This window comes from Giraffa tippelskirchi, chromosome 1 (genome assembly GCF_054371585.1).
Source record: "Giraffa tippelskirchi isolate mGirTip1 chromosome 1, T2T-mGirTip1v1.2.pri, whole genome shotgun sequence".
In the NCBI taxonomy this organism is placed as follows: Eukaryota; Metazoa; Chordata; class Mammalia; order Artiodactyla; family Giraffidae; genus Giraffa; species Giraffa tippelskirchi.
The window spans coordinates 27,185,976-27,202,428 of NC_137275.1; the positions used below are offsets into that span (position 1 = coordinate 27,185,976).

Here is a 16,453-nt window from a genome sequence, read left to right on the forward strand (position 1 = left end):
CTAATTAAAAGACAAATTTTTAAAAAGAAAGACATGAATGATGACATTCCGTCCTCGTTGGTGTCATTTCTTAAAGAAGACTATTTCTCCACAGACCTGAGAGGAGAGATTAGAATGCATCCAATTCAGAGGGTAAAGCCTCAACCAATTCACTTGTCAATTCACCTGTCCTCAATATGTGTGACCGGACACCAAGGAGTGTCCCTGTCAGCTGCTGCGAAGAAAGAAAGTAAACACTCCCAACATGCACTGAGGCGCAGGGAGTGGCTCAGGTTCCTAACACTTCCCTGCTGTGGCGACAAGGAGTAATAATTAACAGCTTCTTTGGCTGGATGATTGTCGCAAGGGCACTGCCAGGCGCAGAGGGAGCTGCACTCGGCAGGAGCCCCCCCCCTCCTCCCGCACCTGGCTCCGACCTCACCTCCACCTCCGGAACAGGTGAGCAAGCGCTGACTCTCCGGATGATCAGAGTTTGTGACCGAGCACAGGAACGAACTCTCCGGGGCAGGTTCAGCTCCACAACTAAGGTAAAAAGTCTCCTCCTATTTACACCATAGCAGGTGAAAAATGGGAACAGGGGGTGAAAAAAACGCTCTAATCCACTCCCTGAGGTCAAGTTGAAGGCAAGTTGTTAGAAAGCAAAATCTATAGGCAGCCAGGTTTGAAGGTGTGCGTGTATCAGAGCAGCCTGAAACCCGGACATACTTTTCCTTTTGATTTTTACAGAACACCCTTTCCTGATCAAGGTAAGCATGGGAGGGAGACGGGGCAGGGGACAGGGAAGGGCTTGAAGCTAAGTGTGGCCGCCAATCTCCCCTCACTTTTTAATAGGGAGTGATCTCAAGTTCTTTACCTGAAATTGTGATTTTTGCCAGGACAAGTTACTAGACTCTTGCAGGACTTACTGCTTTCTCTGAGTATCCTTAGTTTGCAATGTTGCATTCAACCAGCGGACTCGGAAGACCTTTTTAATTGAGGGTTCAGCTAAAGTTCTATTATTTTCCACAAATGAAAAGAGACTTCTCTCCTACCAAAAAAAAAAAAAAAGTTAAAAAGGATTTCTGAAACAATTTAGGACTGCACCACACAATGAAAGAATAATCATAATTAAATAGGAGTTCATGAGTTAAGGATCCAATTCTGAAGCAGGAAACCTTTAGGTTCAAATCTTGCCTTGGTCACTTACTGGCTTGTCCCTTACTTAGCAAATGACTTAACCTAGCCAAGCCTCAGTTCATCATCTATAAAATAGGCATCATAAGAGGATGTTCCAATAGGGCTTTGGTGGGAATTAAACACTGGGCAAGCCTTCTATAAATAGCTATAAATAATTAGCATTAAGAAATTAACAGCTCTGCCGTAGTGTCCATTCAAGCAGTGTGAGCTGAGCTGGTGAGACCAGACAGTATAAGGGTACTGGAGTTGGACTGGTTTCCAGTGAGTGAGTGCAGGATACGTGAGCAGATGGCAAGTAGGCAAAGCATTACCTCTGAGAAACAATGATATTATCTGGCTTCTTGCCACTTTTCAAATAGAGGTTGTGGTGGCCAGTTCAAACTTTTTGCTATGCTCAGTCATTTTTATTTTGGAGAAGTCATACTTATGTTAATCTGTTATTTCTGACTAGAGAAGGGAATGGCCACCACTCCAGTATTTTGCCTGGAGAATTCCATGGACAGAGGAATCTAGTGGGCTATACAGTTCATGGGGTTGCAAAAAGTCAGACATGACTGAGCGACTAACAATATTAGAAACTATAATTTTTAAAAAGAGAGAAACACTCAATCCTATGTTGTGGAACCTATCAATTTTGAAGTTTATTTATAAAAGGGACTTCCCCTGAATAACACTGATAAAATTAGACAATATAATCCATGTTCTTATATTGTAGCACGTATTGTATTGTTCACAGTAAAGTGACACAGACTTTTATTTGTGTATAGACAGGAAACATTACACATAAAAAAATGATGCCTATGTTTTGTTGGTCTTTACCACCTAAACTTAAATTACAAGGAAGTGAACTTACTTTATGAGTTTTTATTTAAAGGGTACTTTTGTTATTAATAATATTGCTGATAGGTTTATTAATGTGGGTAATTTTGAGGTAAGAATAAACTTAGTAGGCATGACTAACAAAGTAATGCTATTGATGACATTTTATCTCTTTATTAATATAAAACATTTAAATATTTTGCAATTGATCTTAGTTTAGTATTATCATTGTTTTAATGAATTCTGCCCTCAAATTGCCGAGTTGAAAATCTGCACTGTATTTTTTTTTCTTGAGAGGGGAAAGTAACTTTTTTAATCCAGTTTTATTGAGATATAATTGACATTTAGCACTGTATAAGTTTAAGTTGTACAACACAGTAATTTGACTTACATATTCATGAAATGCTCTATCATCTCGCATAGACATAAAATTAAAGAAATAGAAGGAAACCTTTTACTTGTGATGAGAACTCTTAAGATTTACTCTTTTAACAACTTTCGTATAGTTCAGCTGGTAAAGAATTCGCCTACAATGCAGGAGATCTCAGTTTGATTTCTGGGTAGGGAAGATCCCCTGGAGAAGGGAAATGCTACCCACTCCAGTATTCTAGCCTAGAGAATTCCATGGACTCTATAGTTTGCAAAGAGTCAGACACGACTGAGCGACTTTCACTTTCATATACAACATACTTATTTAATTTATTTGTGGCTCTGCTGGGTCTTCATTGCTATGTGGGCTTTTCTCTAGTAGCGGCAAGCAGAGGCTACTCTCTAGTTGTGTGCACAAGCTTCTCATTGTGGTGGCTTGTCTTGTTGCAACCCCGGGCTCTAAAGCACAGGCTCAATAGTTGTGGGCTTATTTGTTCAGAGGAATGTGGGATCTTCCTGGATCAGAGATCAAACCCATAACTCCTGCATTGGCAGGTGGATTCTTTACCACTAAGCCACCAGGGAAGCCCTATCAATGTTGATTATATTTATCATGTTGTATATTACATCTCTAGTACTAAATTTATCTTATAATTGCAAGTTTTACCTTTTGATACTTTTATATGATTCCCTCCTGCCCCCCCTTATAATTGGATATTGACTGGAGAATTGGAGATAGAATTCTAAATCTAACTAAACTGAACTGTACCATATTACTGTCATCTGAGGTGTGATTGCATTTAGTGTAGTTTAACTAAAAACTTGCAAAATAATGCAATCTATTTAGAATAAGTTATAGTACCAGTGTTCACTAAACATTTTTCAAAAAAGAAATATGCTTTTATGCTAAACAAATATTTTTAGAATTTAAACGAGTCATTTGACTTTTTATTTTCATAATAGGCATATATCTAAATAGCAAGCAGTAGCCCCAACTAAAACAAATCTATTAACCATATTTGAGATTAATTTATTTAGCCACATAAACAGGTATAAATCTTCCTAAAGTTTATTTTAGTATATAAATGTGTTTCTACTATTTTTAATGCCTATAAAATTTCGTGATAAACTGTTAAATGTTTTGGTCAATCAGAAGAGAGAGAAATAACCAGCAGTGAGTAAAAAGAATAACTTTCTGGTTACATTTAAAATAATATAACATATGTGTAATATATATGTAGCATGTAATTTAAGGTTTCATATTTGATACTTGTTTTAACTTCCTTGAATAAGAGGTATCCTATACTTTTCATTGAAATGGAAATCTAATGCTGTCAATTTACTTGTGCAGATTCTTTGATCACAAGGCAGACAGGGAATTTAAGATTGTTAGAGATACATGGGCTTTATATAAAAGTTTAGATTTTTAAAAACAAGTCAAGTAAAGGTCAATTGAAAGTACAACCTCTGCAGCAGAACTTCTTTTGAATACTCTCCTTTTCATTAAAGTCTGGACTTAGAGAAGATTGGGATCTGTTGCAAAAATTAGTCTTTTAAAGCTATCAGGTATAGTGATTTCATCATTTCATAACATTATCTCAAGTACCAAATGAACCAGTATTACTGCTTTCAGTAGTTGAACATGAAGATGTCTCCTTCTTAAGGGATGAGGGTGTTATCTTAGTAGCGGAGATGGTTGAAGGACATCTCCATCATCATCCCAGAGTCTAGTAAATGGAGCTCAAGAGGAGAAAGGGATCATTCTTCTGCAGCCAAATAATGAACAGAAAAAATGAGCCATGGTCCCTGTAAAGTCAACCTTAGAATTTCCTCTTGGAAACCTAGATGAAGCAGAGAATCTGGAGCTGGATCATGGCAATGATTCCAGAAGATGTTGTCTGCAGACTGAGTAGCTCCCTCCTACACTCAGCGGTGGCAAGATACCTTGAATCCTGAAGTGGCTTCAAAACCTAGTTCGCCTCTCCTGCTGCTCCTGCTTTTCTCACCTCCCTGAGGGCACTTTGGGAAGAGTGGAACACCCAGGGTTAGCACCATGTAAACGTGCAGTAGCATACTAATGACTTGACGTTTCAAATTAGATTCCACTGGGACTGATGGTGATGGGATAGTCACATAAAAATCTGGTTGCTTGATCCACATTCTGTTTAGTCCTGTCTTAAAGACTATCATACATTTTTACTTGTATCTCAAAACAAACATTCCCTAACTGCAACCAATAGCATCTGATAAAGTGATAATATTTATAGCCCAACACTCAACTTTTACCATCTCTGCAAATGAAGCACATTCCTTAGAAAAAAATATGGTGTCAAGTATTTCCCAGAACCCATATTTTTCTTGACTTTTTTCCTATTTTCTAAGAATTGGATAACAATTAGAATTACAGATATTTTGTTTCCTTGAAGTGATATAATTGTATATGGCTCTGCTGTTCTGTACTATAAGGTTCCAGGTCAGAGCTTAGAGAAAACAGCTTTATTTTAGAGCTAAATACATATTTGTAACTTTCCATTGTTTCTTCAGGCCAAAATAATATTTAAAACAAAATCCTCCATGTGTACAGCCTTTAATATTATTTTACTTCATAACTGAAATACTCACATGCTATTCTAATGTGATACTCTCTAGTCCTTTTTTTTTTTTTTTTAGCAATATTTATAATGTGTGTTCTGGAGTAAGAAATGGCAACCAGCTCCAGTATTCTTGCCTGGAAAATTCCATGAACAGAGCAGCCTGGCAGGCTACAGTCCATGGGGTGGCAAAGAGTTGGACACTACTGAGAGTGCAGGCATGAATATGGTGTGTGTTATTAAGATATGCTCCTCATGTATGATTTAGAAAGTACATATGAAATCAAAAAGGAAATAATTATCACTCATAATTTCACAACTTTCAGTTTTACTGTTAATATTTTTGTACATCTCTCCATATACTGAATGACTTTTCAGGTGGCTCAGTGGTAAAGAATCCACCTGCAATGCTAGAGACACAAGTTCGGTCCCTGGGTCAGGAAGATCCCTGGAGAAGGGAATGGCAACACACTCCAGTGTTCTTGCCTGGGAAGTCCCATGGACAGAAGAACCTGGCATGCTACAGTCCATGGGGTTGCAAAGAGTCTGACATGACTTAGCGACTAAGCACATACATCACACACTGAACATAAAGATATTCATTGTTTTATATTAATATATGTTTTCTCTACATATATACATTCACTCTAGGAGTCAGAAAATAAAATAAGCCATCATCCTGTTCTATGGGAAATTAGGTAAAACAAAATATGATTAGGGAGAGAAGTGATAAGTAATTAGAAAGCCTCAAATGTTTTGCTATGAAAGTTCAAAGAAGAAATTCTCTTTGGCTGGAGGACCCAGGGAGTTAACACATGTATTTTTCTAGCTCACTGTAAAATTATGACTGCTCTGACATTTCCTGCACCCAATGGCCTCAGGAATCAGGGGCTGCAGATATAGATACAAATATAGGTTATGCTTCCTGGTTTAGCACGATAGCAGGCACAGAGAAGGAACTCATGAAATATTTGTTGATATACAGAGGAGCGAACCAAGTTTTCCACTTTTAAACAAGTAACCATTTAATTAAATCCATGCTTGAACCTGGGAAGGTATTTTAAATGACTGGTCCTTTGGTCCTTTTGAGTTTTATTTGGGCTTCACCTCACATCCTTTGGCCTCATTCTGGTAACTGGCCAGTCCAGGAAGTCCACATCTATGCAGGATGCAGAGTGGGAAGAGGTAAACCACAGATGCTCTCAGATGCTCCCGGTTCTCAGCATTGCCCATATACTGGTGCTGACTTATCCTGCTTTCTCAGGGTCCTTATCCCTGCTGCCTGCTCAGACTGATTCTATCTTCCTGGTCTTCTCTCTTCCCTGTTGTGCCTCCAAGGTCTATTTTAGCTTTGACTGACCTAGTACTTCCAGGACTGTTTATTTCTCCAGGATTTAATTACTTCCCTATTTAATTCTATATTGAGCTGTACTCTGTGTGGACAAAGTTTAAAAATAGATAGCCAAACATTGAATAAGCGATCTTATTTCCTACACTATCAAAGTCAATAAGCTCTGGCCCCAGGATGGGAAAGCCTGTAAGATTACCTTTCCCAGTAAAATACTTAAATTTTTAACAACTACCTTCCTTCTCAAGACATAGTTTGTGCTTAGTTGCTCGGTCGTGTCTTTTCGACCCCGTGGACTGCAGCCCACCAGACTCCTCTGTCCATGGGGGTTCTCCCAGCAAGAATACTGGAGTGGGTTGTCGTGCCCTCCTCCAGGAGATATTCCCAACCCAGTGTTTGAACCCAGGTCTCCCGCATTGCAGGCAGATTTTTTACTGTCTGAGCCACCAGGAAAGCCCAAAGTCATAGTTTATGTTCTACCAAAATAATTGTGAGCATTCAAAGTAAGACCCTTAGGCTTCTAGACCTGTAATTTTTCTTTTTTTTCATAAATCTTTCCGCTGATTTAATCATAACCTCTGGTTATCCTCCTCTTAAGCCTTTTGAGGAAACTAGCTCAGACCCTTAAATCTACCAAGTCTTTGTAATTTGGAGGATATTCACAAGGGCACTACCAGATTTTAATTTAAGATGAATCATGGTTAATGGGAATGGAAAGGGGAAACTGTTTGAATTCATAGATCTATTTATCACTTTAGCAATTAATAATAAGCTGGGACTTTTACCAAATAACCTTTTTACCTTTCAAGTATTTCAATTGTTTGAGTATTTTGCTTAGCCAACTTTTGGATTCAGTCAATATTATTTTTTATTCAATTAGCTTATAATGCTTATCAAGAAAAATGTTACCCCATTTTCAATTTCTTTCACAAATTTCATTCAACTGTCCTTCTTTCTAAGGTCAGAATAATGAAAGGACTTTTGAATCCTTTTCTGTTTGTTTTGAAATTATTTAATTATGTCTTCTGAAGCTAGCTACAATTTGCTTCAGCATAGGTCATGAGTGACAATATAATTACATTGCAATTGTTTGCTATCTTTAATGATATTTTAGCTAATATTTTTATGAATACAAACAGAGTAGGGACCAATCAGGAAACCATTGCAATGATTCTTCAGCCTATAATTGTCAATTTGCCTTTGTACTGCAGTTCAAAATATCGCCCACTTCCAGTCCTACCTAATACCATTTTAACTATGAGGTCAAGAAAAGTTTTATAAGTAGTGGTCAGTCCTTTGGATCACAGGTACAGCTTGACATTTAGTCAGTCACTAAATAAATATTATCTAAATTCCTTTTATGTTCTAGGCAAAATTCTGAGAAGTGTATGTGCATGAGTAAGCAAACAAACAAAAGCCCATATCCTAAAAAGTTCATGTTGTAGTTGGGAAAACAGTCAACATAACTAAATAAAATCCTTTCAGATACTGATGCATTACCTAGATGAAAATATGATAATTAAATTACCTGGAACAAGGTATAAATAGAAAAGAGAGGATGGCTGAGGGCAGACTATTAGAACAATGAAATGAATAATATGATAATGACTGAGAGTTGCTTAGAGAAAGTCTCTGACAGAGACTAAGACCAGCATGATGGGAAAGTCTGAGGTAAAGAACTCCAAGGAGGAAGAGCAGCAAGTTCAAATCCCTGAGGCAGGAATGAGCTAAGAGAGTGATTAAAAACCAGAAAGAAGGCCAGTGTAGATGAAATGTAGGCCAGTGTAGATGAAATGTAAACAATGAGAGAAGTGATAAACAGAATGAATACTGAATTGCTTGACAATACCTTGGGGGTTGTCATAAAGAGGTTCTATTTTATTCTAGTTCATTCTTGAAAGTCTTTACAAGGTTTTAATCACGAAATGACAAGATCTGATTTGCTTTTGAAAATTATCATCCTGGATGCCATGTGGAGAATGCAATATGGGTCATGATGTGGGTACAGGGAAACCAGTCTGAAGGCTGATGCAATAATCCAGGAGGAAGATGGTGGTGGGTTGGCTCAGAGTGGTAGCACTGGAAATGCAAGCTGTTGAGTTACCTGTTGGAGGTACCAATAGGACTTACTTTTGGATTGGAATCTGGTTATGAAGAGGAAAAAGTAAAACTGAGTTTTAGTTTTGGTGCCCTGTAGGGTGGGTGGGAAAGAATTGCGGAGGAGGGAATTCTGGAGTATGGGAGAAAGTCATTGGTTCTAATTTGGCCATGTTGGCCTTGAGATGCCTTGGATGGACATCCAACTAGAGATTAAGTAGGTAGTAACATAAGTCTGGAATTGACAGAGAGGCTGGGCTGGAACTGGATTAGATTACCTGGAAGAAAGTGTAGATAGAGAGGAGAGGGTGGTCGAGGATAGACTATTAGAACAAGCCAGCATTTTGTGATCATATAAAGGAGGAGCCAGCAGGGGAGACTAAATAGCTGAGACATGTGAGAGAGCCAGGAACTAAAGTAAGGTTGTTGTGGTTGCTGCTTTGTCTCAAAATCTCCAAAAACAGTGTTTCAAAAAGAGGGAACAACCAATTTTGTCAATTGCTCCTGAAAGGCAGAGAAAATGAACCACTTGGCAAGATACAGGGCAATGGAATGTGAGAGGAGAGGTACAGAAGAAGTAAAAGTATAGAAGTAAAAGAATGCATGCTCAATAATGGTAAATAATTTGGACCCAGGAGGGAGAAGGTAGTGTTTGACTACTGGGGGCGGTGGGGGGTGGCAGGTATATGGGGGGGAAATCTCACTAGGAAGCCCTAATTACTCTTTTTGTGGATGATATAATGACAAAATCTAGAGGCAAAACTCAGGTTTTAGAAGCAAGAGCAAAGGCTATACAACTAATCAGCCCAGACCAAATTTTTTGACTAACTGGGATTTGTTGAGCTCATGGAGCATGCTGTGTTTCTGTCCCAAGGCAGCCTGAAAAGCCCTTGTAGCTTCTGACCTACACATTTAATTTGCACGGTTGGCTAAGCTTCTGTCTCTTTCAGCACGAGTCCTCCATGAAACCGCCTTCCAGTGATGTGCTATGAAAGAGGGTGACATTTCCAACTAGAGGGGCACCAGTCACAGGAGGACACGACTTGAAAATGAGATAAGGTATAAAACGATCATGGCAATACCAGTGGGAAGCAGAGAGTGACATCACAGCAGTGTAGAAAACAGGCCATGGGGAGACTGATATGGTCCCTTCTGAGCAGAGACCAGAAGGAAGTAGAAATCTGAATCTGCAGAGATGAGGGAAAGGGAAATGGTGAGGAGAAACTGGATGACACGTGACCCCATTAGACTACAAAGCCTAGTATTAAAGAAAGTTTCAGTGTTGAGTTTGGAAAGGTAGGTTTTGGTGGAAATACAGAAAGCCTGAAAGTCAGGTTAGGGGACTTGAGCGGTATTTGTGAAGAATGAGATATCAGGAATATCTGATAGCAAGATGATGTGATGATCAAAATGGCAAAAGCATAAAGAGAAACTAGTCAAGCATTCAGCTTACAGACCATTATAATATGCTTGGTGGGACATGCTCATAGCTTTCCAATAGATTATATAATTTCAAAGTAACAATGTGCTGTAAGGGAAAATATGCATGAGGGATGGATTCTATGAAATCTCTTTTCTTCTTTTCTTTTTTTTTTTTTTTTGACTATAGTGTGTATGTTAGTCGCTCAGTGGTGTCCAACTCTTTGCGACTCCATGGACTGTAGCCTACCAGGCTCCTCTGTCCATGGAATTCTCCAGGCAAGAATACTGGAGTGGGTTGCCATTCCCTTCTCCGGGGGATCTTCCCAACCCTGGGTTCGAACCCAGGTCTCCTGCATTGCAGGTGGATTCTTTACCATCTGAGCCACCAGGGAAGCTATTCTGGAAAAAGAAAACATGAAATGTCTTCCACATACCTTACCCCAGCCAGAATGACCTGCTTTAGAATTACCTCCCTTTCTTTTTTAAAATTTAAGAAAAAAAATGGAATTTTTCTCTCCAGCCTATCTTTTTATTCTGACTATAGCCCCTATGATTCTGTAGGCTTGAAGCAATGATAATTGAATATTCAATTTCTGCAGAAGGGAATGACTAGAAAATATTATACAAAATCTCTGGTCACACCCTAATACCATTTATATGAAGACATAAATGAGGTTATTATTCATATTTGACCACAGTTTTCAGAGCCTGAAGGAAGTTTGAAGGATGTTATGTCACACTTAATTAACCCCATGAGTCAGAGCTTGATTTTGGCTGCCTGGCAACTTGAAACTGTGTTTGTGGAATGGGACAGGGTTCAGTCAGTTTGAATTCAATTGCTGGAATGAAAGGAATATGTTCTCTTGCAGAATCATACCAAAGAGAATTCTTTCTAGACATACTCCAAAAACAGACTTACCAAACTAGCTGATCCTTCTCTGCCTTGGGACAGTTTTTGTAGTTTTTCAGTTTATATAGTTTTCATAGCTTCATAGCTTTCAGTTTGCACACCTCCAGACATTGCTGTAGAATTTCTTCTCTACTTTAACTAGCTTGCGTTCTCATGTTGCCCCCCAAATTTCAATGATTGCAAAATTCTTTTTGGATCAGATAAGCCTTTGGGAATTTAATATCTTTTTAGAGAAAATAACACTTGGCAGCTATATAAACAGAACTTGAAAACTAGGTCAATGTTTTCACAAGTCTCTGGAAATTTTACTTAAAAATATAACAAGATATTTAATGTTTTTTTCAAAAATATCTGGAAATTTTACTACAAAATCTAAAACCAAGAAGACTTCTGAAATATTATTTCAACCAGGCAGAATTCCTCAAGGAGCTTCTCTTTTTTTTTCCTTTTTATACTTCTCAATAAAGCATAAGCTCTGCATCAGGAAACAGCTGCTTCAAACACCCTGAGCCCATCTGTGCATTTATGAAGAGATGGAGCAGGAGGATGACTTTTAAATCACTGAAACCTGGTACCATCAGAACTGTGGATAAATTGAAAAGATTCTTCTCATGTATTCCAAATCAAATACTAAAAATTCAGAGTAGGGTTCCTTACAATGGGAGTTATGCCAAATTTAGACATACTGGTGGGTACATTCATTACTGGGAGCATAGCTAAGTACAGCCATCAACTGGAAAGTAACTGTCAGCACAAATTTGATTCAGGATCTCACTTACACATTTGCAAATCATTAGCATTTACCATGGGCCAACATTGTAGTTTGTATGGTCCTTTGATATCTGTTCTACCTTTCTCTCTTCCCATTTCTCTGTCACACAGTTAGTTTCTCAAATTGATCACCAAGGGGAAATCTGTATGTCAAGCTAAGTACTTTTGACTCATCTACTGTTTCTTCGTAAGCCCTCTTTATCATCTTTCTTTAGAGGGTCAAATAAAACTATATTTTCCTCTTCCTTTATTGGCTACACTGGTGTAGCCAGCTAGTAAAGAATCCTCCTGCAATGTGGGAGACCTGGGTTCAATCCCTGGGTTGGGAAGATACCCTGGAGAAAGGAAAGGCAACCCACTCCAGTATTCTGACCTGGAGAATTCCATGAACTGTATGGTCTGTAGGGTCACAAAGAGTCAGACACAACTGAACGACTTTCACTTCATTCACTTCCTTTACTAATATTTTCCATAAAGTATATGAAGAATATAATTTTCAATTTAAAATAAGAAATGGGTATCAAAATAGGATAGAAATGGATTTTTTCTCAAGAGCATATACTGAGTAATAAGAATGGAATGAAACACCTAACTATCTTAAAGCTTATATGGTGGTGGTGGAGAGGAACAGAAGGGACAGAAAAAACATGTTATAACTTGTTTCCAAAACAAATTATTCTGTGAAAAGTGGGTTTACAGGATGGTATTTATTATCCACTCAAAGTGAGTTGTACTTAAAACTCTGAACTCTAAGTTTATTTTCTTAAAATTGAAGATTTTGGAGAACATTTTACTTATCCTCAATATTAATTCCGTTAGATGTAGGAAAAAGAGATCTTTGAAAAAAATCTTAAAATGGACAAATTTGTAGAAAATCAACAATATTTAATCCATATAACCTTTTTGCAAACTTCAAAAGCAACACTGGTGAAAAGAAAAAAATAGGAAACAAATATATTCAGACCTTGCTTCAAATGATTTGTTCCACTACTTACTGTTTGAAATGGAGATAGCAATGCCCCTACCTTGCTAGGAAGGCCTGAGGAGTAAATGAGATACTACCTATCAAATGCTCACATACAGAGTGTGAGATTCAAAGCAGACACATGGTAAAAAGTCTCTTTACTTCCCTCTCCAATCTAACCTTCATGCCCACATACACAAAACACTACTTAAAAACTCCCCCCAGAATATTTTTACACACTAGGGACACAACAAACAATTTCAATGTAAGCTAGAGACTGATTTATGAATGTATCCAGGAACATACTATTAATATTATTCTAATGTTTTAGGGTCGCCTCAGATGATCTCAGAAGGGGCAGAAGAGACTATGATGGCTCACCAGTCCTCTTCTTGGATCTTCATCAATGAAAGGACATTCATTACCGGGTAACTATACACCTGCAGCTATACACCTTATATATTATTCTGGTCATCAGTCATTTGTGGGTTGTACCTTATGTATATTATGCATTGTATCATTCTAACCATCATTTGAAAACTTCAGCTGTATTGAAAAAAACTAGGAAATGGCATCATTACATTTTCTAACTATTCTCATTTTTCTATAAAAAGAACCCAGTCATATATATTATAAAAATTATATGAGGGCTTTGTAAAATATTTCAGAACATATGAGATAAACACTGTCTAAATTTGGTTTTTCCATAGGAATTATAATGAAGTTTAAATGCATATCAATAAAAAAGCATGAACATATGATCCGTAAGATCAATGATACGAATCATCAGTTGAAACTTTGAATAACAAATTAACTAAATATGTTCCTGAAGACTGCAAAGCCATAGCCTCTCATGGAACATTCACTCTATTTCATAAGTAGTGGTCTAATTTCACCAAAAGCTAAATTTCTATGTTAGTATTTGGCACAGTTTTCAGGAGCAGCTTTCAGTAAAAGATCTAAGACGCATCATAAATGATGTATCAAAGAATTAGCCCACAGGCCTGAACCAGACTTTCCTGTCCTGTCCTGTCCTTCCCTTCCTTGCTCTTCAGGACACACTTCATTTTTCACTGTTTCCCTCTTGATGTTAGGTTATGTAATAGATGACCAGGAGCTATAGCTATCTTCTTATACACAGCAAATAGCATATATCATGTTAGTTTAGGAATAATAGAGCAGGGATTTGAAAACTTTAAGAGGAAAGATAAAAATGAACCTGGCTGATCTAAAGCAGAAGCTTAATAAGAGAAAGACACAAAGGTAAGGAAAAAAAAAAAGTGGCCCTGAAACATGACCCATGTCTTACAGGGAAGAGAAACAAAGCCAAATAAATGATAAAATAGTACAGATGGTGCAGGACTGCACAATGGGAAAGCAAAGAGAACAAATATGGTCAAATGGAATCCAAGCCACAGGTGGAGGATGAGCAAGAAATGCAAGAAATGGGAAGAAGGCAGAATGCAAAAGATAGAGAATTCACTCATTCATTCCTCAGATACTAGTTAACTGCTCCCTGTGGACAGGTACCCTTGTGGCCCTGAGAGTCCAGGAATGATTGAAACAAACCTTTACCCTCATAGGCGTGCTAAGTCACTCAGGTGTGTCCAACTCTTTGCGACCCCATGGACTGTAGCCCACCAAGCTCCTCCATCAACAGGATTCACCAGGCAAGAGTAGTGGAGTGGGTTGCCATTCCTCCTCCAGGGGATCTTCCCATCCCAGCAATCAAACCCGCATCTCCTGCAGTGTCAGTCAGTCAGTGCCATTGCTCAGTTAAGTCTGACTTTTTTGACCCCGTGGACTGCAGCACACCAGGCCTCCCATTCCACCACCAACTCCCAGAGTTTACTCAATTTCATGTCCATCGAGGCAGTGATGCCATCCAACCATCTCATCCTCTGTCATCCTCTTCTCCTCCTGCCTTCAATCTTTCCCAGCATCAGGGTCTTTTCCAATGAGTCAGTTCTTTGCATCAGTTGGTCAAAGTACTGGAGCTTCAGCTTCAGCATCAGTCCTTCCAATGAATATTCAGGACTGATTTCCTTTAGGATTGACTGGTTGGATCTCCTTGCAGTCCAAGGGACTCTCAAGAGTCTTCTCTAACACCACAGTTCAAAAGCATCAATTCTTCGGCGCTCAGCTTTCTTTATAGTCCAACTCTCACATCCATACATGACTACTGGAAAAACCATAGCTTTGACTAGATGGACCTTTGTCAGCAAAGTAAAGTCTCTGCTTTTATTAATGTCTCAGCATATTAATGCTGTCTAGGTTGGTCATAGCTTTTCTTCTAAGGAGCAAGCATCTTTAATTTCACAGCTGCAGTCACCATCTGCAGTGATTTTAGAGCCCAAAAAAGTAAAGTTTGTCACTGTTTCCACTGTTTCCCCATCTATTTGCCATGAAGTAACGGGACCAGATGCCAGGATCTTAGTTTTCTGAATGTTGAGTTTTAAGCCAACTTTTTCATCTTCCTCTTTCACTTTCATCAAGAGGCTCTTTAGTTCTTCTTCCATTTCTGCCATAAAGGTGGTATCATCTGCATATCTGAGGTTACTGATATTTCTCCTGGCAATCTTGATTCCAGCTTGTGCTTCATGCAGCCCAGTGTTTTTCATGATGTACTCTGCATATACGTTAAACAAGCAGAGTGACAACATACAGCCTTGACATACTCCTTTTCCTACATGGAACCAATCTGTTGTTCCATGTCCAGTTCTAACTGTTGCTTCCTGACCTGCATACAGATTTCTCAAGAGGCAGGTCAGGTGGTCTGGTATTCCCATCTCTTTCAGAATTTTCCACAGTTTGTTGTGATCCACACAGTCAAAGGCTTTGGCATGTTCAATAAAGCAGAAATAGATGTTTTTCTGGAACTCTCTTACTTTTCAATGATCCAACAGATGTTGGCAACTTGATTTCTGGTTCCTCTGCCTTTTCTAAAACCAGCTTGAACATCTGGAAGTTCATGGTTCACATATTGCTGAAGCCTGGCTTGGAGAATTTTTAGCATTATTTTACTAGCATGTGAGATGAGTGCAATTGTGTAGTAGTTTGAGCGTTCTTTGGCATTGCTTTTCTTTGGTATTAAGATGAAAACTGACCTTTTCCAGTCCTGTGGCCACTGCTGAGTTTTCCAAATTTGCTGGCATCATTGAGTGCAGCACTTTCACAGCATCATCTTTTAGGATTTGAAATAGCTCAACTGGAATGCCATCACCTCCACTAGCTTTGCTCATAGTGATGCTTCCAAAGGCCCACTTGATTTCACATTCCAGAATGTCTGGCTCTATGTGAGTGATCACACCATCGTGATTATCTGGGTCATGAAGATTTTTCTGTATAGTTCTTCTGTGCGTTCTTGCCACCTCTTCTTAATATCTTCTACTTCTGTCAGGTCCATACCATTTCTTTCCTTATTGAGCCCATTTTTGCATGAAATGTTCCGCTGGTATCTCTAATTTTTTGAAGAGATCTCTAGTCTTTCCCATTCTATTGTTTTCCTCTATTTCTTTGCATTGATCACTGAGAAAGGCTTTCTTATCTCTCCTTGCTGTTCTTTGGAACTTGCATTCAAATGGGTATATCTTTCCTTTTCTCCTTTGCCTTTCACTTCTCTTCTTTTCATAGCTATTTTTAAGGTCTCCTCAGACAACCATTTTGCCTTTTTGCATTTCTTTTTCTTGGGGATGTTCTTGAACCCTGCCTCTTGTATAATGTCACGAACCTCCATCCATAGTTCTTCAGGCACTCTGTCTATCAGATCTAGTCCCTTGAATCTATTTCTCACTTTCACTATATAATCGTAAGGGATTTGATTTAGGTCATACCTGAATGGTCTAGTGGTTTTCTCCACTTTCTTCAATTTCAGTCTGACTTTGGCAATAAGGAGTTCATGATCTGAGCCACAGTCAGCTCCTGGTCTTGTTTTTGCTGACTCTGTAGAGCTTCTCCATCTTTGGCTGCAAAGAATATAATCAATC

The 16,453-nt window shown here is 38.5% G+C and overlaps 1 protein-coding gene across 5 annotated transcripts in view; it reads left to right on the forward strand.

Moving 5' to 3' along the window:
• Positions 1-344: 344 nt before the first annotated feature.
• RASSF6 (Ras association domain family member 6) overlaps positions 345-16,453 on the forward strand; it is a 61,195-nt gene continuing 45,086 nt past the window's right edge. For 2 of the 5 annotated variants that reach the window (XM_081499041.1, XM_081499467.1), the window contains exons 1-3: positions 345-527; positions 9,351-9,459; positions 12,799-12,895. In XM_081499041.1, coding sequence (XP_081355167.1) covers positions 12,810-12,895 — 86 coding nt within the window. In that variant the 5' untranslated portion in view covers positions 345-527; positions 9,351-9,459; positions 12,799-12,809. Of the gene's footprint in view, positions 528-665; positions 747-9,350; positions 9,460-12,798; positions 12,896-16,453 lie in introns of those variants that run through there. The other 3 variants (XM_081499104.1, XM_081499190.1, XM_081499284.1) reach the window with 3 other exon arrangements.